Source organism: Panthera leo, chromosome E1, assembly GCF_018350215.1.
Source record: "Panthera leo isolate Ple1 chromosome E1, P.leo_Ple1_pat1.1, whole genome shotgun sequence".
NCBI classification, from domain to species: Eukaryota; Metazoa; Chordata; class Mammalia; order Carnivora; family Felidae; genus Panthera; species Panthera leo.
In genome coordinates, this window is record NC_056692.1 from 59395726 (window position 1) to 59421468 (window position 25743).

At 55.9% G+C, this 25743-nt stretch overlaps 1 protein-coding gene across 1 annotated transcript in view; it reads left to right on the top strand.

Moving 5' to 3' along the window:
* The window catches only part of RPTOR (regulatory associated protein of MTOR complex 1), a 334863-nt gene that overhangs the window by 202782 nt on the left and 106338 nt on the right, over positions 1–25743 (top strand). Inside the window, exons 8-9 of the mRNA XM_042914527.1 lie at positions 23594–23694; positions 24258–24402. Of these exons, the coding sequence (XP_042770461.1) occupies positions 23594–23694; positions 24258–24402 (246 nt within the window). The remainder of the gene's footprint in view (positions 1–23593; positions 23695–24257; positions 24403–25743) is intronic.

Here is a 25743-nt window from a genome sequence, read left to right on the forward strand (position 1 = left end):
CGTCGGGACAGCCAGCTCCCGTCCTGTCACTCTCCCAGACGTAAAGTGTGTGCGGCAGCTTGACGCCCTCAGCAACGACCCACAAAAGAAAAAAATTGTTGAATTCAACCTCATAAAAATTTAAAATGTTTACTCCCTGGAAGACACAGCTCAGACCGCGGAGAGACAAGCCGCCAACTCGGGGAGAATGTTTGCAAATCACACAGCCAACAAGGGACTTGTATCCAGACTATATGAAGATCTCTCAAAACAAAAGTAAGAAAAAAAACCCTCAAAACTGGACAAAGGACCTGAAAAGAGACTTTGCCAAAGAGAATTGAAGGACGGCCAGGAAGCCCGCGCAAAGATGCTCGAAACCATTAACCGTTAGGGAGACGCACATTGAAACCACAGGGTTAGTAAAACAAAAGGCTGACGACACGCGGTGCTGGCGGGGGTGCGGGACGACCGGAAATCCCACGCGCCCTTGCGGGAGGCGAGGTGGTACCGCTGTGCGGTAGGTGGGCCTCCCACGGGGCCCGGGGCCCCACTCCCAGAAATCCGTCCTGTAGGAACGAGACTGTCCGCACGGAACCCGTATGCCAGTATCTGTGCGACTTACCGTCATCGCCCCAAACTGATAACAACCACATGTCCTCGGGGGTGAAGGAATGAGCAGAATGTGCATCGTGTAGCAGGCGCAGCCAGCGGGAAATGGGGGGACATTTCATACGTGACACACGGTGGCCCCAGAAGCACTGTAGGGTCACAAACAGCAGCTCGGGGGGGGAGGGGGCGACACCTGGTCTAATTCCATTCACGTGACCATCTGGAAAAGACACAACGATCGGGTCGGAGAACGGGTCGCTGGTTGTAGGGTTAGGAGTGTGAGGGAATGTGGGGTGATGGGATGTTGGGCGTCCTGATTGTGGGGGTGGCCGCTCAGATCTGCATGCCCACAAAAGCCAGCTTACTCTACGACAGTATGGTTAATAAAATTGACACGTCACGTGGGGAAGTCAGAACTCCATCGGGGAGCACGGGTCGGAGTGACTCAGGGAAGGCCCGGCAGGCGCAGCCCGGCTGGAGGAGCCAGGGCGGAAGGAACCGAGACCAGGACTCGGAGAAGTGGCTTTTCTTCTGTGAGACGTGCCTGCTGTTCCCCGGGAAGGAGGCTTCACTCGCTTCATGAAGGCTGGCTAACGAGGGTTGAAAAGTGGAAGCGAACACCCTTGATCACGAAGATTTTGGTATTTTTCGTCGAGCATTATTTTCCGAAGTCATGGTGTCGGGGTTTGTGACCGCCAGCTTCCTTCCCGGAAAGCCTTAGTTTTTTTTTTTTTTAATTTTTTTTTTTTTAACGTTTATTTATTTTTGAGACAGAGAGACAGAGCATGAACGGGGGAGGGTCAGAGAGAGGGAGACACAGAATCCGAAACAGGCTCCAGGCTCCGAGCTGTCCGCACAGAGCCCGATGCGGGGCTCGAACTCACGGACCGCGAGATCATGACCTGAGCCGAAGTCGGCCGCTTAACCGACTGAGCCACCCAGGCGCCCCGGAAAGCCTTAGTTTTACATCCGTCCCGCGCTGTGGGCGTCCGTGCAGCCCTGCGCTTCCGGAGGCCAGCACGCACCGTGCTCCCCTCTCCTCCCCATCCTACTGTGCCGAGGGGTGCTCCACGGTCGGTTAAGTGTGGGCAGGCTGGGTGTGTGGTTTTTCTTTTTCTTTTAATTTAAGAAGAAAAGCATCATCAATGTCGCCAGCAGCACCTTCTATGCTGCTTCCTGAGGGCCTCCGGGGGCGGTGGAAGGAACGCGGACCCGGAGCGGTCGGCCGCGGCGCTGAGGGCGAGGCTCGCAGGACGGCCCTCCGGCCTCCACGGCGGCTCTCCCTGGGCGCCAGCCCAGCCCCTCGAACACAGGTCCTCGCCCCGCCTTCCGGGAGCCGCGGGTTTCTGGATGTCCTCTGGGTTTCGGGTAAAGCCTGGAGGAGGAGAGTGTTCTCACGCGGCTACCCCGGTCACGATCAGTGGCTACCGCTGGTGACTCTGGGGGAGCTCTGTGCAGTGGAGGAGAGGTGATCCCGGTTTCGGACAAGCTCTCTGTCCGGAGTGACCGGGACAGGCTGCGTGCGTCCAGAGCGAACCTCACTTTTCCCCGGGGCGTCGAGGACGGGGCTTCGTTTGGGGGTCGTGGCGGGGACGGGAGAGGGCAGACCAGGCCTCCACTGCAGCAACCGTTCGCGGTGCTTGGGTTGGGCCTGAGTCACTGCCCTCCGGACACAACCCCCCGTGGTTGAGCGGAGGCGCACCGGGCCCCTCCCCGCCTGAGACGCTGCGCCCCCGGTCACCTGGCCACGGCGAGGCTGCGTGTGAGTGTTGGGCTGTGTTTATGCTGTGCCAGGACGGGTTCCAGACTTCGGGATTCCGCAGCGCCGGGGAAATACCTGGACGTGAGGCTCCAGGAGACACAGCCGCCGGGTCTGTTTCCGAGGAAATACGGGTTTTTAACTTCTGCAGCTTTACCTCAGAGGTTTCTCCGTTTACAAGAAAATGCTGTTAACCTATTGTTTTAATTTTTAGATTTTTGTTTCCCCCAGTGGTGCTTAGTCTATCAGAAGCATTTTCAATAAGCAGATTTGAATTTGCAGCTCCCAGCCTAGGCAGAAACTCGGCACGTTTATGTTTGATGGGGCCGTCCAGGTCCCTGGACTGGATCGTACGTTCAGAGAATGTTCCCGGAAAAGCATCTCCGGTTTTTCTCATGAATCGTAGCTCTTGGTTACGGGGGCCGTACGGCTCTCCCCCTCTGGGGCTGTGTCCGTCTCCCGCCACTGCCCTGGCCCGGGGCCGGCGGGGCTGCTGACCCGAGTGGGCGTCGACCACACGTCAGCGGGGCATGTCCGTGCCCACGGCTGTCCTGTATGTGGCTTAGAACCGAGCATGCGATGTGGGATGCTGAACACGAATGGTCCGTGCTGCGGCCGGGCCAGGCGAGAGACACCTGCGCTACCCTCTGCTCGCTGCGTGGGCCGCGTGCTGGCGTGGTCGCCCCTTTCTGACACGTCAGGTGTCCTTCGGCCCTTCGCAGGCCCTTCCTGTGCGCGAGTCCCACCGTCATGGGACGCTTGACCTGGAGCTCACCCTCGACGTGCCAAGTGCCTCATCACGCCCCGTGTGGTGCTCTCCTGCCAGAGCGCCTTTTCTCGCGCGGTCTGCCTGTCCCCACTCTCCACCCCAGAGCCTTTAGGACGTGAAGAGACGCGGTCTGCGGTCATACAGCTGAAAACCGGTCCAGACTCAGAGCGAGCTTCTGTTTTGTTGTGTTGTGTTTTAATTCAAGTACAAGGTGAAATCCTTTCATCGAGATGTGAGAGACTACAGAAAACAGAACCGGGTCTTGGAGCGGACAGAAGATGGGCATTTCCGAACACGCGCAATGTGGGGCCGCCTCTCCTGGGGCGGGCCTGGCGGTGCAGACAGAGGCTGGGCAGGCCCCTGGCCGGTCTGGTCATTCCGGAAGCCGCCGCCCAGCCGGGCCCCTGTGCGCCGTCCCCGCCGGCCTCGACGTGCCGCAGGGCCACTGTGCCCGAGGATGAGCTCTCCCCATCACATTCTAGGGCGAAGTTGTCACCCGGGGTGAGCGTTGTCACCACCCTGACACAGAAGCCCAGAGATTGGTCTCTAAGGGCGAGACCTACAGCCACGTTCCTTCTTTCCAGCGTTCCAAGCGTGAAAACCCCATGCTTCTGGGCGACAGCTGATTTGGGGGGGTGGGGTTGTCATATTTTTCAAAACCTTCCTAAAATGGAGTAGCGGACGGTGAGTTCACCGCTCCTACTCGCCTGGGTGGGTCAGCGGGTCGGCTCACAGACATCGTTCCGACTCCGGGTTGGGTGTGGAACGTCCCCTGCCTCAGACTGTCTGGGGGTCGAGGGCTGTCGGGAGGCATCCTGTGACACACGTCCACCCCACGTGAGCCTTCCCGACCACGTGACCAAGCAGCATGGGGACACGGACACCGTCTGTGCACCAGCCTCAACCTCGGCTGGGACCCGAAGTCAGTGTGCTGTTTTCACTTATGAGCAGCTTATGTTTGGAGAAGACACGGAATGTTTCAAACATACAGATTTTAGTTTTTTAAGTTTCTTTGAGGTTTCTTTACTTTGACAGAGAGAGAGAGAGAATCCCAGGCAGGCCCCGCGTAGCCAGCGCAGGGCCGGAGGCAGGGCTTGAGCCCTCATAAACCGTGAGATCGCGACCTGAGCCGAAATCGAGAGCTGGACGCTTGACTTCCTGAACCACCCGGGCCTCCCAAGATACATGAGTTCCGAGGAGTGTGAGAAACCATAATAAGACGGTTATGCACTGTTGCCGACGCTGGTGGGGTGGTGGCTGGCGAGGCCTCGGAGAGCCGGGCGGCCGGCTGGGCGACACTTCCCGTGGCCGGCTCTCCTCCCGAGACCGTGGGGCTCCAGGGCCCCGGGGTCACGTCCGCGCGCAAGCTGGCGGGGGGTATCCGTCGCTGGGGCTCCCTGGGGTGGTTGCGTAGCCGACCCCGTCCCCGTCGCCCCCGCGTGGGACGTGTGTGGCCGTCACCCGCCTCGCCGTGAGGCCCTCAGCGTGGGCGTCCAGTGCAGCTCACCGGGTGACCCGATCACGGCCCCGGTCAGTCGGTGAGACGACTTCTTCTCGTGACACTCGTACCACCAGACAGGAGTCGGCCGTTTTCTCAGCCCCTGGGTGCCGTTTCGTTCGTTCGTCAGCAATGCGTTCTGAACAAAGTCGTAGGCTCTGCAGAGTGTTGTGGCAGACGGCATGAGCCACGTGGACTGTGCCGTGGCCGTGGAACTCCTGGCCACACGCAGACGTGAGGTCCGCTGGGCCGGAACTTGGCACCGATCTTGCTTTTTAAGGATTCTGAGCCCTTTCGTTGTGCATCCGGTCTTACTCTCTCGTTTCCCCTCGCCACGGGGTCGTGCCTGTACTCGAGAACCTGTCACCTCTGAGTGTGACCGTGACCCTGGTCACTACACCCCTCCGACGAGAGTGACAAGTCATGACACGGAGATGAAATGGAGAAAACGGGCCTGAGTTACTGGGTTTTATTTCCTTACTTTAATGACCTACAAAAAATAAGAATAGCGTCCGTCTCTGCCCCCTGCTTCCCTCCCGGCGCCCTTGCTCTGTGGAGGATCTTCCTAACACGGGTCCGGTGAGTGGCCACGCCTGACGTACGTGTCCCATGCCCACACGCCCTCGCCTGCCGTCCCCTGGAAGCTGTCCTTCCTCCGTGGGTGGCTCTGAGTGAGGGGAGGTCTCCAGGGCCACAGCTTATTAGGCTCTGAGCTCAGCCGATGTCCTGCCCTGCCGGCTGGAAGGCGGGTGACTCCCATGTCACAGGCCCCCAGGCGGCGGGCGTGGAGGCTGGTGGGGGCGGTGAGCCTCACCTTGCTAGCACCGTCCTGGGGGCGGGGGGCAGCGCCTTCCCCTGCCGCCGCGAGTCAGAAACCCGGCCTGAACCGTGTTGTGTCGTGGTCCTCTTTGCCATCCCTGGGGAGATGGATGGACAGGTGTTGTCAAATTGCTGCATGGTAATTCTGTAACAAACGTGGTTTGTTTCAAGCAGCTGCCACCGTGACTCCTCCTCCGCACACGAGCCTCCCTTGGGTAGCGAGGGTTAACCCCTTCCCAGCCCCTGCCACCTTTGTCAGGTGTGCAGAACACGTGCTGTTGGGGGTCTCAGCACAAGAGCGGAGAGAGGATACAGGCGGTGCGTGTGTCTCATAATTACTTAGCGATCTTTCAAGCCGGGGAAGGAATTTGTTTTCTCATTAAGCTGCCGTGTCGGGAAGTAAATTAGAGCGAACCTTCCTTGAGCACCCCCAATTTCTAATTATCTACGTGAACCCGGCAGCCTGATAAATAAGCACGCTGCCGCTGGGGCACGTATTTATATTCCGAGTCCTCGGAGAGAGCGGCAATGAGATCCATGCCTGGAAACTCAGGGACATTTTTCAGCCCTGAGATCAAGTAATGAAACGCTTAAACGACACTGGAAATGTTAGGGCGCTCAGGAAGCACGGGGGAGCCCGGGAGACGGTGAGCCTCACCCGCGGGGCTGTGAGTTAGCATTCTGATCACTGCAGGCACAGAGCGCACTGAAAATTATTCATAATTAACATCTATTGTGTCAGCAGCATATTTTCGGGAGCTAACAGCCCTGTGTCTAGGGTACAATGAGCTGTCGTGCCCCGCTCCCCCCCGGGGCACGTGTAGCCGTGTGGCCGCTGCCGAGCCCAGGGACGCCAGGCTGAGGCCAAAGCCTGGATCCCGGGGGTGGTTCTGCTCTGACCCCTCGAGCGATTTGTCAGCTTTGCTGCAGTCTCCATGTGTAAGAGCCCCGGTCTTGGCCGCGCCCTGTGGGGGTGGGGGGTGGAGGGTGTAAGAGGATGTCGTGAGCTGTTGCTTGGGAACACAAGGCAACCGTGGTCCTTCTGGCTGAGAGTCGGGAAGGATAGCAGGGAACATTTATTGAGCACTTGCTCTGTGCCAGGTGCCATATCAAGGGCTCTCTGTGTGTCAACTCTCACAGTCCTTGCTAGAACCCTCTAAAGGAGTCGCTGGTGCTGCCCACGCTCTAAGGAGGGGAAACTGAGGCACAGGGTGGGCAGGTCATCTGCTCAGGGGCTCACCGCAGGGGTGGGTGGGAGCAGGGCTTTGCCAGGCAGGCTGCCTGGAGCCCGTGTGCCGAGCCACGCCGTCACCCTGCAAGCCAGCGTCCTCCGAGGCCCCCACGGGCAGAGGGTCTGCAGGGTCACTTCGCGGGCTCGGTGGTCGCGATTAGAGTTTTCTCGGCCATCAGGTCGCAATCGTGCACGTATATCGTGTCTGGAAGGAAAGCGACCGAAAGACACCAGTCTTCATTCACAAAGTACCGTTCTTTCCAACGTGAATATATCGTGCCGGCTGGTTGAGGTGGAAAATCAGTAATTCACGAACGCCTGCCAGTCACGGGCGGGATGACGAATGACTCACTGGAAGCTAATCTGGAGGCGGAGCGGGGGTCGCTGGCGGGGACGCGGGGACACTGTGAGCTAAGAAAGCAGCAGGCCCCCCGCGCCCGCACCGGAGCATCGTGAGTCAGCCGCACCCCGGAGCGCCGCCGCTGGGGCCTCCCGCTCAGAGCCCTCTGAGGCCAGTAAGGGGAAGCGGGGACGCCGGGTCCCCTGTGTGCGGGCACACCCCGTCACACCTCCCTGTCTGTTGGGATTGGCCGGCCTGACGGAGGCCGGGCCCTGGGATGAGTTTGTGCCGAGCCACCAAGGGGGGAGCGTGAGCAGTGCCCCAGGCCTCCCTGGGGCACCTGCACTGGCCACTCGGGGCCTCATTTCCTTCTCTCTGGCACCAGCGTCCTGGCCTCGTCATCAAAACGGACAAAACAGCGTGGCGCCTTTCAAGGCCCTCCCGCCCGCCTGTGCCTCTGTGCCCTCCGGCGTCCTGAACAAAACATGTGCCCGTGCCTAACGGAGGCCCTCGCGGCCGAGGTCCAGGGCCACGGCGGGCCGGGCAGGTGACCCGACGGGTCGCCACGGCCGCGTGGGGCCGGGGGGCATGGAGGGGGAGGCGTGGGCTTCTGCCCAACGTGCCCAAGCCAGCGCCCGGGCCGTTTCTGCCCGTGTCCGGGCGGGCACACTCCCGTCCTTCCCTTGCCCGATCTTCCCATCAGCCTTCCTCTGAGGGCTGGCCGCTCGAGGCCCCACTCGCAGCCGCTGGCACCGTGGCATCGGGCAGAGGGGGGGCGCAGTGGCGCTAAGCAGCTCTCCCGGAGGTGCGCCCCTGACACAGGACTGGGCACCACACGGCCAGCCCGCTGGGAACCAGCGACACCTCCGCGGGCCTCGCTCTGCCTGGACGTGTGAGACGCCCTGGCGGGTGTAGTCCACGGGGTCAGACACTGGACGCCGAGAGTAAGGGATATGGGGACTTACTGGGGGTCACTCGCAGATGGACAGGGGACTTAGGGTCACTCGCGGGTGGACAGGGGACTCGGTGAGGGTCACTCGCGGGTGGACAGGGGACTCGCTGGGGGTCACTCGCGGGTGGACAGGGGACTTAGGGTCACTCGCAGGTGGACAGGGGACTCGGTGAGGGTCACTCGTGGGTGGACAGGGGACTCGCTGGGGGTCACTCGCGGGTGGACAGGGGACTTAGGGTCACTCGCGGGTGGACAGGGGACTCGGTCAGGGTCACTCGCCAGTGGACAGGGGACTCACTGGGGGTCACTCGCGGGTGGACAGGGGACTCACTGGGGGTCACTCGCGGGTGGCGTAGCCCACCTCCGCCCTGAGTCCTGGGGTCCCTGCCCCCTGTTGCCTGCGTGGAGGACGCGCCTGCCCTCTCTGACCCGAGGACACCAGCCTCAGAGCTGCACCGGACGATCTGAGCTCGGAAAGAGGGTTTCACAGGGTCAGTGCTCAGAACGCACCCGCCCCGCTCGAGCCGCCTCTTGGAGCCGGGCCCGATCACTGTGTCAGATGCGACTGAGGCGTGGGGGTGGGCCCGGATTGCCCCGGCCTCACTTCCGGGGTGCCGCGTGGCTGCGAGGAGATGCCTCCTGCCCCCTGCCGGCTGGCAGCTCGGCACGAGAGGTCACCGTGCGACCGGGCAGCTCCGGGCACCGTCTGTGGAACCGTTCACAAGGACGGCCTGGGCTCACCAGCCCGCGGGTCGCGTACTCGGAGCCGAGGGTCGGACGCCCGGCTAGAGGTCGGCCTCCTCCCCTGCGAGGCCAGCGTGCCGTGGGCAGTCAGTGGACGCCCGTGAGCGGGTGGTGGTTCAGTGAGCGGGGGGCCCTCGCGATCTGGAGACCTGGGTCCACCCCGTGGAGCAGGAGGAGCAGCAGCCGGGCTGGCTTCCGAGGGGAGGGGCCGCTGGGTCTGGGCGAGGAGCACAGGTGACGCGGGCTCCTGAGTCTGCCTTCACCGCAGCGTCCAGCAGAGGGAGCCGGTGGCACAGAGCCGCGGGGAGGGCCGTCGCTGCTTTTCCCTGAGGAAGGCGGTCAGCCCGGCCTTCTGCAGGGACACCTGGGGCGTCCGGGAGGCTCCTCCTCCTCCCGCAGGTAGCAGGAGCCTGTGCGGCATGTGACGCCAGCCACCCCCCCCCCCATCTTCGTGACAGCACTGTGCTCCCGCTCTAGCAACTGCAGAAAGTACGGGAAAACGATGGAGAAGCCTTTGGAAACTCGGATAGACAAGAGCAATACTGTTTTGTGAGGTAGTGAGAGAATTTGCTCGTGGACCCAATACCAGAACACAGAATTCCGTGTATTAACCTCACGGTGTCCTAAGAACTCACACGTACGAGCGCGGAATTGGGGCGATTCGACAGAACGCCAGCCCGTGTGGGGACAGTCAGGGTTGTAGTAAACTGAGCTTGATTTGAGTCAGCTCTTCTGTGTAACTGCTCCCAAACCAGAAGGGTCCCAGAGGAGGGATGCCTTGGGGATGCGGCAGGGCGCAGAATGGCGCCTCGGGCGAGGGGCACCTTCGGGGACCCGCAGGAGAGGAGACTCTGGATGACACGTGAGTGTCTTCAGATCATTCAGGGGTCGTGACATGGCCGCTGCGTGTGACACGTTTCTGCAGGGTGCCAGGTGCCAGCCCCAGGGCCACCGGCGGAAGCTTCAGAGACGGCGGTCTTAGCGCAGTGAAGTGGCCCTCGGGGTCAGAGCCGCCCCCCCGAGAGCCGGGCCACGGGAAGCGAGGCTCACGACGCACCTCCCGCCCACACAGCACTCCGTCACGTGGGGAGAAGCGAGAAATCACTGGCTTTCCCAGTGGAAGACACTCGTTGATTTATTAGGGGAGCGAAAGGGGAAGGAGAAGGGAGAGAATTCTGCAGCCAAAAGGTAGAACTTTAATTTAGTTTGATGTAGGACGAAGACGACAGTAAACGGTTCGGTCCCCTCCTGCCTCTGCATCGAGTCCGTGCAGAAAGCATGACGTTTCACAAGGGAAGTAAAAGGCGAGCAGTGGTGTTTTCTGTAGCGTCGTTTCTATAACCAGGGAAGGCTTTGGAGGGTTGCTCCTTCTGTATCTGCTCGGCAGCTTTACTGGGTGTTATTTACAGACCCATCTACGTGTTCGATGGGCCCCAGTAAGTCCGCCAACCCGAGCCGCCGTCACCACAGTAGCTGGATTCCCGTCGCTCTCGTGACACCCCTCGTGCCGCCCACGGCGAATTCCACCCCTGCGCCCGCTCCCGACACCACCAGTCCTTCTGTCCCTGTGGATTCGTCTCTTCCGGACATTTGCTAGGAATGGAATCCTACAACGTGGTCTTTTGGGTCCGGCGGGGTTTTTTTTCTTGTTTTCCCCGCTTAGCATGTTTCCAAAGTTCATTCGCGTTGTGGGGTGCTTCCGTGCTGCTCTCTTCATTGCTGAGTAGTCCCCCCCCCCCCATTACTGGCCTGTCCGTCTGCGTCCCCGTCGTCATTCACTGGCCGCGGGGGACGGGCTTGCTGCGAGCGCCCGGTGCCGGCCTTCGTGTGCACATGCGTGTTGGTCGGGGCGCACGGTGCCTTCGTGTTTAACTTCTGAGAGATTGCCACGCCGTCTCCCGCAGCGGCTGTACCACCTGCCTCCCCATCAGCACGCGACTGTCCCCGCCGCGTTCGTCGCCATTGGCCCGCGACCGTCGGCATTGTCGTGGGCGTGACGTGGTGGTTGTGACAGGGGTCTCACTGGGGGCTCGTCACGGCGAGCATCGTCTCCTGTGCCCACTGGCCACTGTGTGCCTCCCCAGTGTCGTGTCAGAGCCTTTCCCCTGTGCTTTCTCTGGGTCTTTGTCTTCTCGTCGCACGCAGGCCTCACGTGTAAGCTCTTCTCAGATACAGGAAGTGCAAATATTCTCTCTGAGGCCACCTTTAAGTTCCAAACATGAACATGTGGCACGTTCGTAAAATTACCGTGTTTTTTTATATTAATCTTAGGAGTTCAGTTTATTGGGGCAGTTCCAACATCTTGGATTTAATTTACTTTAAAACTTCTGGGGTTTTTTGTGATAAATGTATAGGAGCAGCTGTATTTCCTGGGCACTTGCTGTGTTCCAGGGTCTGTGCTAACTTGTCATGTGTTAATTCATTCCACTTTTCTGTCTCGCCGTAGAGGTAGGCGGCATAGAGCAGGTGACAGAGTCTCAGGGAGGTCAAGTGACCTGCCGGCAGTCACACAGCTACAAGTGGCAGAGCCTGAGGAATACACCCAGGTCTGTCCCTCGTCTCTGGACTGCGCATAATGTTGAAGAATTGCCTAATGTCCCACAGGTTCATGCGCAGGTGTTTCAGAGGCAGGAAACGTTCGTTTTGGTTAGGGACATATCAGGAAAGGTCTTATTAAGGAGGTGGCATGAGTTGTATGTGTCAAGGTTTCTGGTCTCCGAGGGCAGATTAGACATGGTCAAAATGAAATGAGGGGGTGTCTGTCGTGTGGAAGAAGTGACCGGTCAGCTCGGCCGGGGCACAGGTTCCTGGAAGGGGGAGGGGAAGGGGGAGGGGGAGGAGCTGGAACACCTCTGCCAGGAAACCTGAGAGGAAAACGGCCTAGAAGTTCCAAGAACAACAAACACAACTGGATCGTGTTTTGGAGACTTTTATTTGTTTAACAAACAGAAAGAGACAGAATTTAAAAAAAAAAAAAAAATTTTTTTTTTTTTTTACATTTATTTATTTTGAGAGAGACAGAGACAGCTTGAGCCGGGGAGGGACAGAGAGAGACAGGGAGAGAGAGAGAGGGAGAGAGGGAGAGAGGGAGAATCCCAAGCAGGCTCCACGCTGCCGGCTGCAGAGCCCGAGGTGGGGCTTGAACCCACAAACTGTGAGACCACGACCTGAGCCGAGACCAAGAGCCAGACGCTCAACTGACCGAGCCACCCGGTAGTCCTTCCGAGCACCAGCTTGGAGTGACCTTGGCGTTTCGGTCCCCACGTGGACTGGGAAGGTTCTGGCCAGCTAAGGACCCACCGGGGGAGGCTGGTAGCAATCTCTGTTAAACAGCAGATGTGTTACATGCTGAGGAGGCAAAGCCCACCCCTCCACCCCACACCCATCGCCTCTCTTTCCCCTTCTGTAGACCTGTAGACCAGATTTTTACAAAGAGGCTCACTGGTGAGGACGCCTCAGCATGTTCCGGAAGAGACATCTGGGGAGACCGAGCCAGAAAGTAGCTGAGTGCCTCAAGGGGAGAGTGCCCCCCAGGATCCATCTGGATCAGGGGCACGCGTTCCCTGGATTTCGTTTGGATCAGGAGGGAAGTGCTCCCTGGGATTCATTAGGATCAGGGAGGAAGGGTTCCCCAGGATTCATCTGGCTCAGAGGCAAGTGTTCCTTAGGATTTGTCTGGGTCAGGAGGGAATTTGTGTGAATTCTGTCCCCTGAATTCTGTCAGTTTAGAAGCCGCCTTTTCTGGGGCACTCGGGTGGCTCAGTCAGCTAAGCGTCCTACTCTTGATTTCGGGTCAGGTCATGAAGTCACAGTTACGGGTTCAAGCCCCGCATCAGATCAGGCTCTGCACTGACAGCATATGGAGCCTGCTTGGGATTCTCTCCCCTCCCCCACCCCTGCTCTCTGCCCCTCCCCTGCTTGTACTCATACTTTCTCTCTCTCAAAATAAATAAAGAAAACCTTAATTTAAAAAAAAAAAAAAAAAAGGCTGCTTTTCCCGAGCACAACAGGCTTCTTAGCAGCTTCCCAGAGAACTCAGCTTAGACACTGGTCCCGCGTCTGTAGCTCTCAGGAAAGAGTTCCTCTGAAGATCAGTCTTGGCAGTGGGAAGTCCAAAGAAAATCAGCTTTTCCAGAAAAGCTTCAAAAATAAACTTAGGCTCAGGTTTATTTCTTACGGGTTTTGGAATCCGCACTGCTTAATAAAAAGCAATCTGTTTTCATTGTGTGAGATAAACATGTTGAATAAGCAAATGGGAACCTGCTTTTTTCCTCTCTTTGATCCCATGTCTCCCTTTGATTTTTGTCTGCAGCCTCCAGAGGGACGCGTCCCAGTACTTGGTGCTGTTGTTGGCTGCTCCAGGGATGGGCGGTAGTTTATCATTCTGTAATAAATTCAGTGAAAGGTAGATCATCTCCAGTGTTGTATTAACTCCTGCTCAGCACGGAGCCATGGAAACCATCACTCCTTTTCCTCTGGAATCTGCAAATACATTTTTCATCAATGCCAGTTGCTTCCCAAGTAAAGATTAGCAGTTTTCTAATCTGTGGGAGCTGTTAAGTGCAGAACGAAAGGGGGCCGAGGGTAGCAGCACTGCGCGCATAAACGATCTGATTTAGAGACTCAGTACAGAGTTTGAAAAATCATTAGAAAACAAGCTGCCTGTGTGGGTTAAAAAAAAAAAAAAATCAGCCAGCTATTTAGAGGTAGAATCGTGTGGTTTTCTAATCTCTGACGTCCCTCGAGAGCTGTGTTGACCATCAACATTTTTGATACCCCTGAGCCAATGCCCTCCTGGAGAAATTAACAAGAGCTTCATGAAGTCAGTGTTTTTTAAAACCGCGGGTCATGGTTTATTAGTGGTTCAACCAGTCTGGTGGGCCACAGCCTCTGTTAAAAAAAGAAATGGAGAGAAAGTAGCAGTGTTTTCCTAGTGACACGAGTGTTCTTTGCTTGTATTGAGCGTGTACACTTACCCGAGGTTGTCTGTGAGTGCACGCGGCGTCACCGCGCACAACACATTTCTTACTGGGGGTCGTGCGTGCAAGTCTGGAAGTCTGTCGTGTTCACTGGAGACTTGACATAGTGGTCTCTACTTGTCCAGCTTTTGGGTTGTCCTTAGGGCTACCGAGGTCGTCCCTTTCTGTCTGTAGTCCCACACCCTTGCTCTGCCATTCCCTGACACTGTTAGGGTTCCCTATAACCTGCTGCGTTCCTAGAGAAGTTGCTGATACATGCATCTCAACTCCCTCCTCTCCTTCAAAAACTAATTTTGACAATTCATGGCCACTTTACTCTAAATTAAAAGCCTGTTCCCCCTTTTGACCGCATGCTTTGCCCTTCAGAACTGCAGAAGGACAAATTAGCCATAACTGACTCCCCCTTCCTGGTGGAATGAATGGAAACTTTTATCGTTGAAAAATGTCTCTCCATCTCCAATAATGCCTTTGCCATAAAGTCCACTTTGCGGGACAGTTGATTAATGTTTGCAAGAGTGTATGTTTTTCATCCGTATCTATATTTAAAAAAATTTTTTTAACGTTTTATTTATTTTTGATATAGAGACAGAGCATGAACAGGGGAGGGTCAGAGAGAGGGAGACACAGAATCTGAAACAGGCTCCAGGCTCCGGCTGTCAGCACAGAGCCCGACGCGGGGCTCGAACTCACGGACCGCGAGATCATGACCTGAGCCGAAGTCGGACGCGCAACCGACTGAGCCACCCAGGCGCCCCTCATCCGTATCTATATTTAAGCAGATATCCTAATATATGTGTTTCTGAATGTTTATATATATTTATTTAAGGTGTGTATTCCCCCCCCCACCACTTTTTTAGGACAGAGCTGACTTTTGTTTTTAAATCCAGTCTGAAAATCATTGACTTCAATTGAAGTATCTAGTCTTTTTATAGTTAGTGTAATAATTGACATGTTTGAATTGAAATCTGTTCATTTTGTTTTCCTCCTTTTTTTTTTTTTTTTTTTTTTTTTGAGAGAGAGTGTGTGCATGAGTGCAGGCAGGGGGAGGGCAGAGAGAGAGGGAGAGAATCCCAAGCAGGCTTCACGCTGCCAGCTGCAGAACCCAACGTGGGGCTCAGTCTCACAACCCTAAGATCGCGACCTGAACCGAAATCGAGAGTCAGATGCTCAACCAGCTGAGCTACCCACACGCTCTTTTCCGTTCCTTCTTTTTCTGTCTTCCTTTCTCCTCCTCTGTTGTCCTCTTTTGGATTGATCTAGCAATTTTACTACTCCTTTCTCCCTTTCTATCACCTTATTGACTGTATGTTCTCTTCCTTTCCAGAGCAGTGGCCTCGGTGTGTTTTCTGTAAGGGGCCAAATAATACACACGTCAGGCTTCGCAAGACACAAAATCTCTCTTGTATTCTTAGTGTCAACTTTAAATCGTAAAGAACGTTATCAGTTCATGGGCCAGAGCAAAACAAAAACAAAAGCAAAAAAAAACGGGCTACTGGCTGCATTTGGCCCTCAGGCCATAGCCTTGGGGGACCCCAGCTTATTAAAGTTGAACTTTGATTAGTACTTTTACCACTTCCCAGACAACACAAGGACATGAGAGCACATTAACTCCACTTACACGGGCACAGGTATCGTCACATATTTTCTCTGTACGTTCTTATCTCCATAAGTATCTCCATACTAATATTCAGTAGTTAATGCTCAGCTGTGCTTACACCTTCCGTTGGTCTCCACTCCTTCCTGCGTCTCAGAGCATCGTTCTGAGATCACTTCTCTTTCCCGAAAGAGCTCCCTTTACAGCAGGTTTGCCGGTGAAAAATTCTGTTCTTATTGTTTGAAAATGCCCTAGTTTTCCCCTTCATTTGATGTTTCACTTTAAAATCATCATTGTGGAACGGCAGCTTACATTCAATAAGGTGAACTCACTTTGTACAGTTTGATGCGTTTTGGCAGGTTTATACACCTGTGCAACCCCCTTCACTCAAAACATCGCCCAGAATTTCCCTTGTACCTTGTTCCGGTGAATCCCCACCCCACTCCCAAACCCAGGCAAACACTGATCGGCTTTGTCGTGTCGTTCCTTAGGTTTGTCTTTCCTAGAGCGTCGTGTAAATAGAAAATTGTAACGTATTCTTTTGTGCCTGGCCTCTTCCTCTCAGTGTGGGGCCCTTGAGATTTACCCGTGCCGAGCGAGTCAGCAGTTCACTCCCTTCTTGTTGCGAGTAGTACTCCACTGCGCGTATCACGGTCTCGATCGTTCTCCTGTTGATGGAAATCTGGGTTTCTCCGCGTTGGTGGCAGTGAGCAGACCTGCCAGAGATACTCACGTACTAGTGTGCGTGTCACTATGTGTTCGCTTCCCCGGGACAAGGGCAGAAGGGTAGAATGGCTGGTCGTCTGGCAGGTGTACATTTGGCCTGAATCAGAAACTTGTCAGCCGTTTTCCACAGTGATCTCGTTCCCACCAGTAACGTGTGAGTGTGCCAGCCGCTCGTTCAGAACGACACTTGGCTGCGAACCAACCTCGTCTCTCAATTTTAGCTGTTCTGCTGGATGTGTGGCACTGGGTCCTCGTGATTTTAATCTGCATTTGCCTAATGAAGCCGAACACGCGCTGTGGCCGTTAATTTATATTGTTTAATAAAACATATGTTTATGTCTCCCATTTTTTAATTGTGTTGTTTATCTTCAAGAGCCCTTTATATGTGTTAGATGAGTCGTCGTCAGGTTTCTGTCTTTGGTCCATCTGACTTGGGTTTCCATTTTCACAACAGTCTTCTGAGACCAGAAACATTTCATTTTGATGAAATCTGATTTAATAGTTTTTTTCTTTTACGATTTATACTTCCTATGTCGCGCCTAACAAAACTGTGCCTGGCCCAGGGTTGTGACGATTTTCTCCTATCTTTTTTCTAAAACTTTTACAGTTTTAACTTTAAAAAAAAAACAAAACAAAACAGGCTTTGTTTTTTTGCTTTTTCGTAATCTCCACACCCGGCATGGGGCTCAAACTGAAAATCCTGAGATCAAGAATTGCACGCTCCACCAACTGAGCCAGCCAGGAGCCCCTATGGTTTTAACTTTCATGTCTAAGTTTGTGGTCCATTTCAAGTTAATTTTTGCACGTGGTGAGCAGTAAGAGTCAAGGGTCATTTTTTTCCACGTGGATTTCCGGTTCTAGATGTTTCAGCACCGTTGTAGAAAGGCTGTCTTTTCCCCATTGAAAAAATGCCTTTGACAAAAAGCATCTGATGTAATTGTGGAATTCTTTTGCCCTGTCCTGTTACATTGATATTTATGCCAGTGCCATGATTCTTGTAGCTTCATTGTAAACCTGTTCCTTTCCTAAATGGTTTTGCTGTTCTAACTCCTTGCATTTCCATGTAAATTTTAGAAACAGCTCATCGGTTTCCAGCCAGCCTGCTGAGACTGTTACTGTGATTGCACCGAATGTGCACATCAATTCAAGAAATACTGTCTGCACTACCCTGAGGCTTCTGATCCATGAACATAGTATACCTCCCCATTTGTTTAAGCCTTTTAAAATTGACTTCACAATGCTGCGTAGTTTGTTGTTGTTTCTTTCTTTTTTATTTTCATCCCATGAATTCAGCAGATGGCATCAAACATCTCTGGTTGTGATAAATACAGTACAGAGTGAAGTTCTCTTTTGAGTAGCCTGGTCATAGTCATTCAAGGGGCTTCTCTGAGGGTGTGTTTTACAAGCAGATACATCTTACAATGAAGAAGTCAGAGACAGATGCTTGGAGGTCACTGTGTAGGGGCCAGTGGGGACCCCTCGTCTTCCTTTTTTCCTTTTTTTTCTTTACACTATCGTTTCCATGAAGGCGTTTAAAGTAGATGAAGGAAAGGTGTATCTGCTATATTTTAGTTGAATATGAAATGATATAAAGTCATTAAATAATGCGGTTTTCAAATACCTCCCTTTTCAGGAAGACTTGCTGTGGCCTTCCTCTTACTAAAGAAGAAAAAGGTTTGGTTTTTCCTTATTACACAGTAGTATGTTTTCAGCATAGATATATTATTAAATACAGAGAAGCAGAGAGAACTTGAGTCATTTATAACCCTCACCATACCAAGATAGTCACTGTTACTACCCTGGTGCACGCCTGCCCTTCCAGACTTACTTTCTAGGTGTTTCTGTGGGTGTTTTTAACAAAAACGGAGCATCCCTTTATGTAGCGTTATTTCGGCGTCTTTAAAATTACTTGATCTTGTGCTTAAAGACAGGAATGTGTAACTTGCGGTCCCTCCACGACGGGATTGGGAAGGATTTGTGTTATCTGCGTATCACCAGACTGTTTTCAGTGAGTTTGCTTCGTTTTCTTGGAAACCGTAGTTGTTTGCTCAACATTTTACTTACACAGGGCTTGTGATCCCTCAGGAGGATTCATTCCTTCGCTCGTCAGATACGCATGGGGCACCTGGTACAGATCAGCCGTCTGTGCTCAGCGCTGGGTGAGGACAGGCTGGGCTGCAGCCCCCGTGTCCAGCAGAGGCATCTGTGGGGTGGCGGCAGCAACCAGTGGGCCTCAGGGGAGCCCCAGGATGGGAGGGGCCCCTGGGATGTCCTCCGTGAGCAGACAGGCTTAAGGACTGCGTGAGGGTGGTCTGCACAGGTTTGGGGGCACGTGGACTCTTTGAAAACGGCAAGTTCCACGTAGCTGGACCGGGGCCTATTTAGTGAGGGAGAAAGCTTGAGAGAAACAGAAAGCAGCCTGAGAAGAGTGAATATACAAGCGAGACACAGAATCTCCCCCACGCCCCACGCTGCCTGGTTGTGGGGTGCAGACACTACAACAGGGGACACAGTCTAGGGAGGGGCGGGGGGAGGGGCGGGGAAGGAGGCCGGCCGTGTGCCCCCCGGGTCGGGTCTCCGCCGGCCCCGCACTGAGCGGTAGGGCACAGGTCACCCCGTGGAGGCGCCGAGGACCGGGGAAGAGCGGGCCCTGTACCCCTGCTGCGCTCAGCCCTCAGCTGGGAGACCCCATCCTGACAGCCCACACGGGCCCTGGGTGCCGGGTGCCGCCCTCCTCCCTGCCCAGCAGCCAGGCTTCCTCGCGTCCGCGAGGGCTTCTCTGAGCCGCCGCTGTGGGCGCGGCCCTTTTACAAAGGGAGAGGTAACGTGAGTCACAGTCCAGTCTTGGGCCATCGGGGTCATGCTGGCACTCCGCCAGCAGCCGTCAGGTGATTGATTTGTATCGAGGGAAGGGAATTTATCATCTGCTTGTAAGGAGCACGCACTGAGCAGTGGGGAATAGACGAAGAGGGGAGTCACTAGCAAAGGACAGAAACGGGAGGGCAGCCACAGAGGGGCTCAGCCGAGGCCGTCGGGACAGGAGCGTCGCCGTGGACAGTGACGGTGGAGCTCTGCTTGTAAAGATGGAACCGGGACCTGGTGCCCAGAGGACAGGGAGGCCGTTTGGGGGCGGGGCGGGGGGGGGCAGGCTGAGCAGGTGAACCGAGGCAGAAAGAGCTCCGTGTTTTTTCAGACTGCGAGGTAATGGACCTGCCCGGCAGGGTGGGGGGAGAAGGGACTGGGAGCTAGTTCAAAGTTCAGTGTGTCAAGGGGCGCCTGGGTGGCTCGGTCGGTTAAGCGGCTGACTTCGGCTCAGGTCATGATCTCACGGCCCGTGAGTTCGAGCCCCACGTCGGGCTCTGTGCTGACCGCTCAGAGCCCAGAGCCTGTTTCCGATTCTGTGTCTCCCCCTCTCTCTCTGCCCCTCCCCTGTTCATGCTCTGTCTCTCTCTGTCTCAAAAATAAATAAACGTTAAAAAAATAAAAAATAAAAAAAAAGTTCAGTGTGTCAAGGTGGCGATCATGGGTGGTTCTGAAGCCAAGTGGGAACGTTCCACCCGACTGCACAGGGCCGTGCTCTTGCCCTCGCTTGCCCGCGGCCTCATAGAGGCCATCTGTCTGTGCCTCTGAGGTTTTGACCTTTGGTGAAAGCATCTTCGTGGGCCCCGACATGGGGACACAACACAGGGAGAGACAGTGGTAGTCGTGGAGGTGAGCCATGAAGACAGGTGAGCAAAGGTTAGGGAAGGAGGCAGACGGACAGACACAGACCAGGACAGAGTGCCCCGCCCGATTGGTGGTCTCGTGGGGCGTGAACTTCTGTGTTATTTTGTTTTCCTCTGGACAACAGAAGGAGCCTTCCGGTGTTCGGCACAGGCCACTGGGAGTGGAGGCCAAGGGACAGGGAAGGACAGGGGCGGGGAGGTGTCACAGTGCACGCCGGGAGCCCACCTCCTCAGCAGGACTGCATGGACTTGTACGCTGTCCTCGTCATCGGGGCAGCCGGGGCAGCATGGGAACACGGCCCACACCGTCTCTACCAGGTCCGGGGTCTGGGTGGGCCAGAAGATGGCACCTAGGATGGGGCCGTGTCAGAGGCTAAGTGGCGTGTTCCCCGTGCGGGGACCGTTGTACTGATTACAGAGACGGCAGAGGGTAGCAGACAGGTGTCAGTGAGGGAGAGTGTGGTCCAGGAGGGAAGACCCTCTCATTCCTCATAAGAATGGGGGTGTGGATCCTGACGAGCAGCTACTGTATTACCAGGGCTGGGGCTGGAGGTCGCCAGTGATGGCCTGGGTATTGAGGTCAAGGATCTGAAAGCTGTAGGTGATCCCAGATATTGGGGGAGATCAGGGTATCTGGTGACAGCAGTGGCAGTAACGAAGGGTTTGGGGCGGTGGCCCGCACTCTTCAGGGCCATCACTGTGGCCGTCTGCTGTGTCTTCCTCTCAAGTGCTGCCCGTCTGACTCTAGACTCTGGTTTGCACGTAAGGTTAGCCTCAGTGGCTCCAAGCGGAGACACAGATGCCAGAAGTTACCCAGATACAGCCCAGCTGGGACTCGAATCTGGGCTTTCTCTTCTCCCAATTCAATGATCTGTTCCTAAACTGCAGCTTTTTATGCTTTTCTCACAAAAGTTAGCCTTGATTAACACTGTGGATTTAAATTTTGAAAGAACTACGTTGATTGTCAATGAAACCCTTTGGGGGTTCGGAGGAGCTCTGTAATGAAGTGCGGTCTTGGGTTTGACCTTCCGTGCTGCTCCGTCCCTTCCGTGGCCCCGTGTGAGCCGTCTGGGGTCCAGGTGGCCTCCAGCATACGCTGGGTTCTGACATTCTTTAGGATCTGATACGGAAAGGAAAACAGAAACAAAAGGTTTCTGAAGTGATTTAGTTTTTTTTAAGTTTGTTAGTTTTTGAGAGAGAGAGAGGGTGGGAGACAGAGGATCCAAACTGAGCTCTGGGCTGACAGCAGCAAGCCCGACGCGGGGCTCGAACTCGGGAACCATGAGATCACGACCCGAGCTGAAGCTGGATGCCCAACCGACTGAGCCGCCAGGCCCCCTGAAGTGACCCGACAAGTGGGGGAAGTTGGTTCGTTCCACTCTGCCCTCCCCAGTACCCATCCCAGCCTGCCGTGTGCAGAGGCGTCGGGGACCGATGGGCAGGTGGGTCAATTTGAATGATGCGTGGGTCTGTCTCTGTAGGTCGGCAGGCAGCTTCGTCTCTGGCTTCACGATGAGCTTAGTGAACAGGACCCATGGAGTTTCCAGACGGTAGCAGGAGGCTGCTTTTGCATTTATCTGCTGGAGATTGTCAGAAGATGAGGATTTTTTAAGCCCCCAAATACACACTGACCATAGCCTGACAAGGGTTGGCCTCTGTCATCCCAGCGGCCTAGCCACGCACCCACCATGGCGGAAATGTCAGCAGCTCCGTGCTCCTGGGTTGCGGTGTCCCTTTACCCAGGGGATCGGACCTCTGTGCTGCCTCGCCTGATTCAAGACGGCCTGGCTGGTGTCCCTGACGCGCTGGGTCCAGGTTTGCAAACAGACCTTGGTCAGACTCTTCCAAGAGTGCCTTCCTGTCGCCCGGCAGCCGCCCCTCCCCCAGCACGGCCACCAGGGGCTTGGGCGGAGGGTGGGGAGATGAAGGAACCGGGGCTTGGTTTGCTCCCCATCGCTCTAGCGGGGTACGCCCCGTGCAGCAGATGCCGACTGCGCGCCCACGTGAGACGACAGCGGCATCCCCACGGTCCTGCCTCGAGACCGTGTCTTCTGGCCCCGCCCGCGGCGCGTCCTGGGTGGTGATGGCTGCACAGAATCTGTCTCCCTCACTCGGTGTTAGAAAGCGTGCGGTTTCCCAAATCGTTGAAATATTCCTAAGCGGCGGTCTAAGGGCTGGAAGTAATTCCAGGGGGTTGTTCCCTAACCGACTCGTTCCTCCTGTTGTGGTGACGTGCCTCGGTTCTGACTTTTCGCCCCTGTACGTACGCCGCGTGTCGTGTGTCCCCATTCCTCGTGTCCAGTTTAGGGTTGCTTTCTGGAAGCAGACTCGCGACGTGAAGGATGCACGCGTCCCCCGCCTTCTCAGGTCTGTCCTTTCCCGACGGGCGGTGCCGGCTCCACCCCCAGGGCGGCCCGTGCCGGCTGGTGCGTGCCTGATTCCTGCCGTCCAGGTCGGGTGTTTTCTTCCCGTCCTTCAAAGGGGGTTAAGGCAGGCAACACGCCCCTCGGCCACCTTGCTGGAAGGCCTGTGCGCGTGACCCAGCCTGGCCTCCGACGGACGCACCTGTGGGGTTTTAGTCTCCTGAAGGCAACTGCACCCGAGACGACGTATGAATCCAAAAATCTGAAGTCTCGGCCCGAATAGGCTTGTTGTGGACGTTAAACAGTGGATGTTTGTGTGGTGAAGAACCAGGCCTTGCACAAGGAGAGGGCCGGTGCCATTTCAGACAGGAGCATCACTGCTTGGGGCGGGTGCCAGCCACACCTAGTCCTCTCAGCAGGGGCGGGGAGGGGGGAGGCACCCCCTCCGTCCCCAGAGGGCAACCACGTGATTTGGGCCGGGGTTTGAGTGTGGTGTCCATCCACCCGGAGGCTGAGGTCAAGCTCATGGGCCGCGGTTGGCCAAGCAGTGCTCCCAGGTGGACACCAAGGCCCCAGGGCCCCCCGGTTGGCAGAGCTCTGTGCACGTTGTCACACGTGGATGCCAGGAGGCGACACGGAGGCCCCGCGTTTGGTACTTTTCCTGGACTCTGCCCCCGCCGTCCCTTGACTGACTTGAGTCTCTGTATTTCTTTCTAATAAACGGAACCGCAAATGTGACAGCGTTCACTGACTTGCGCGACTCCTCCTGGTGAGTTCTCCAAACTGAGTGGTTCGGGGACCCTTGGAACTTGCGGCTGGCGTCAGACGTGTCGGAGGTGAGGGCCCTCTTGGGGACGTGCCCTCTCACCTTGCAGTTTGGAGAACTCTGAGTGTGTTCAAAGAGAGCGAACCCGTGGCAAGACATTCAAGGTCGCTACCTCCTCAAGTGCCCGTTCCTTGCACACTTCAGCCGCGGCGTGTCTGCGGGTCCTAGACAGCGGGGTGCTAGGCCAGCACCTGGCCCCAGAGCAGGCGCCCAGATATGTGACGGGCGAACGGAAGGGAAGCTGACCTCAGAAGACGGGCTTTCTCCCCCAGCTCTCGGGTCGAAAGTGCACTTCCACGGCCTGGAGCCACGGGGCTCCGGGGCGCAGGAAGGTGCAGAAAGGAAGAACGAGGCACGGGCTCCCCTGTAGCAGATGCCCGGGCTGCCCTGTGGGGGCAGGAGATCGGCCATGGAAACCACGAGACTGGTGTGTGTAGCCGCTGGGTCCGGCCCACGCATCGGGGGACCCCAAGGGGCTGCTTTGTGTAGCCGTGGAGGGGAGGACGGTGAAGACGGAGGCCGGAGTGCGCCGGTCTCCACGTCACGGGCGGGGCCGGCCTCCCCGCCTCTGCCTGCGGTGTTGCGTCTCCCCCCTTCTCCCCACATCTCCTCCCCGCGCCCCTCTTCAGGAGCCAGGACTCTCTGGGTAGTCACTAATGAAAGCACCCCGTGTCTCCTAGGATCCCCGGCCGGCTGAATGACCGGAGGACCCCTCTGGGAGAGCTGAACTGGATCTTCACAGCCATCACGGACACCATCGCCTGGAACGTGCTGCCTCGGGGTGAGGTGGCGTGGGGCAGGGCAGGGAGGCGGCCGGGCCGGGCCGCGTGGGGCCGGGGAGGGCAGCTGCCTGGTGGGAGACACTGGCCCACGGAATAAGGGAAGCGAGCCGGAAGCAGCGAGATCTTGTCGGGGAGGAAAGCTGGGGGTGGGGGGAAGGGGGCAGCGAGAGCCTCTGGGGGTCTCCGTGAGCCACAGCGCATCAGGCACCAAGACCGGTGGCAGACAGCGAGCCCCACGTGAGCGCTCGCTCCGACGTTACCGTGTTATCTTCTAGGCAGACTCAGGGCCCACCTTTCTTCATAAAAATTGGCACGGCCCGTATTTCTTAAAACCAGAAGTGTTCTGATAAGACTTGTCTGCGTTTTTTCTGTACTGACTCTCTAGGGTTTGGTGTTTGCATCTGTGTGAGTATATCTGTGTGTGCATTTTGCCAACAGGAAACGTGCGTATGAGTCCCAGCTTGCTTGTAAAAAATTCCGATAGAAGTAAATCTGTGTCTTTGGCTTTAAATGCTGGACGTGAGTCGCCAAAGGTACCTTTGTATGTTTTGTCTGCCCCCAGATCTCTTCCAAAAACTCTTCAGACAGGACCTGTTGGTGGCGAGTCTGTTTCGCAATTTTCTACTGGCAGAAAGGATCATGAGGTCCTACAACTGCACTCCCGTCAGCAGCCCACGCCTGCCCCCCACCTACATGCACGCGATGTGGTAAGTGTCCCCGGCCGACAGTACCGGACAGTGTGACGTTCTCTCAGTGGCTTGCTTTCTATTTCTGCTGTGGGACAAGTTTAATGGAATTACGTGAGACAAAATAGCAAGACTTGCCACCAAGCTCGGAGACCCAGGCGGTGCTAACAGCTGGCAAAGTCCTGCCTAAAGCTCCCCGCACATAGGACACGTGGGTCCCCTCAGAGTTCAGAGGTGCAGGCACCTTGGGGTGTCTCTCACGACTGAGCGGGACCAGCGGCTCCAGGGGCCTTACGATCCGGCCACCCGGGGCAGGACAGGCCCACACACAGGCTTCTGACTCCACAGAGACCGGTATCGAGAAAAGAAAATGCCAGCTGGACTTAGGAAGTGTGTCCCACACTGTTCCATCGGGTTAAAGCTGTTGGATTCGTGACCAATTAATTGTATGGTTACTTCACACAAGCACACGCACGTGTGTGTGTCCAGACACACATACACAGTCGCACACACACGTACGTGCTCACACCGCACACGAGTGAGATCCTTATGACTCTGGCTTATAGTTTCCCCCCAAATCGGACGGTTGCTACTTACGCTGCCAGTAACAGGAGTAACAACGGTACTCGTGTGACGTGTCTTCTACTCGGGCCTCCCATTGATGGCATTTGGTTTCTTCCCGTCCCCTTGCTTCTGTGACACAAGCGGAATTTGAGGCAGTGCTAAAACGGGGCGATAGCAAAGGTGTCTGTCCGTGGGAGAAACTCTAATACAGATACTTAAAAACAGCCATTCACTCAAGGTGTATCTTCGTGGTCAGGTTTATTCCAGCTAGTGATTTATTTTTTTAAATATGTGCATGACCACTTTCCCGTGGTGCTGAAAACGTGGAGAGCCGGGGATGGGTTCGTAGACGTACTGCCCTCAGCCACTCGGGAAATCAGGAAGTAAGATTCTCCTCTGTGAGGGAAACAGGGACGTGCCATGTTGGCTCCTAAACGATTCTGTGCGTGTCCATACCCGCGTCCGGTGTTTACAGGGTAAAGCAGAATGTTGCCATGGGGACCCCAGGCGGCGGGGCCACCACAGTCCCCACGTGGCAGGCGGGTCACGTGTGCAGAGTGGCCCCACCACGCTGCAACTCAGAGGGTGTTTGAAGGCCTTTATGGTGCTCAGAGTGAATAATTAGAGTGAAGATGGATGTTTCTGGAAGAGTGGCTCCTCAAAACTGCCTTTTCCTCTAAGAAAAGTGATGTCTTAAGTCCTCTTTCTCCCGAACCAGGTTTTTATAAAACACGTATTATAAAAAAGGGAAGAAAACGGTGGAAACGCTGCATGAGGTCAGTGCCACGGCTGGTCTTG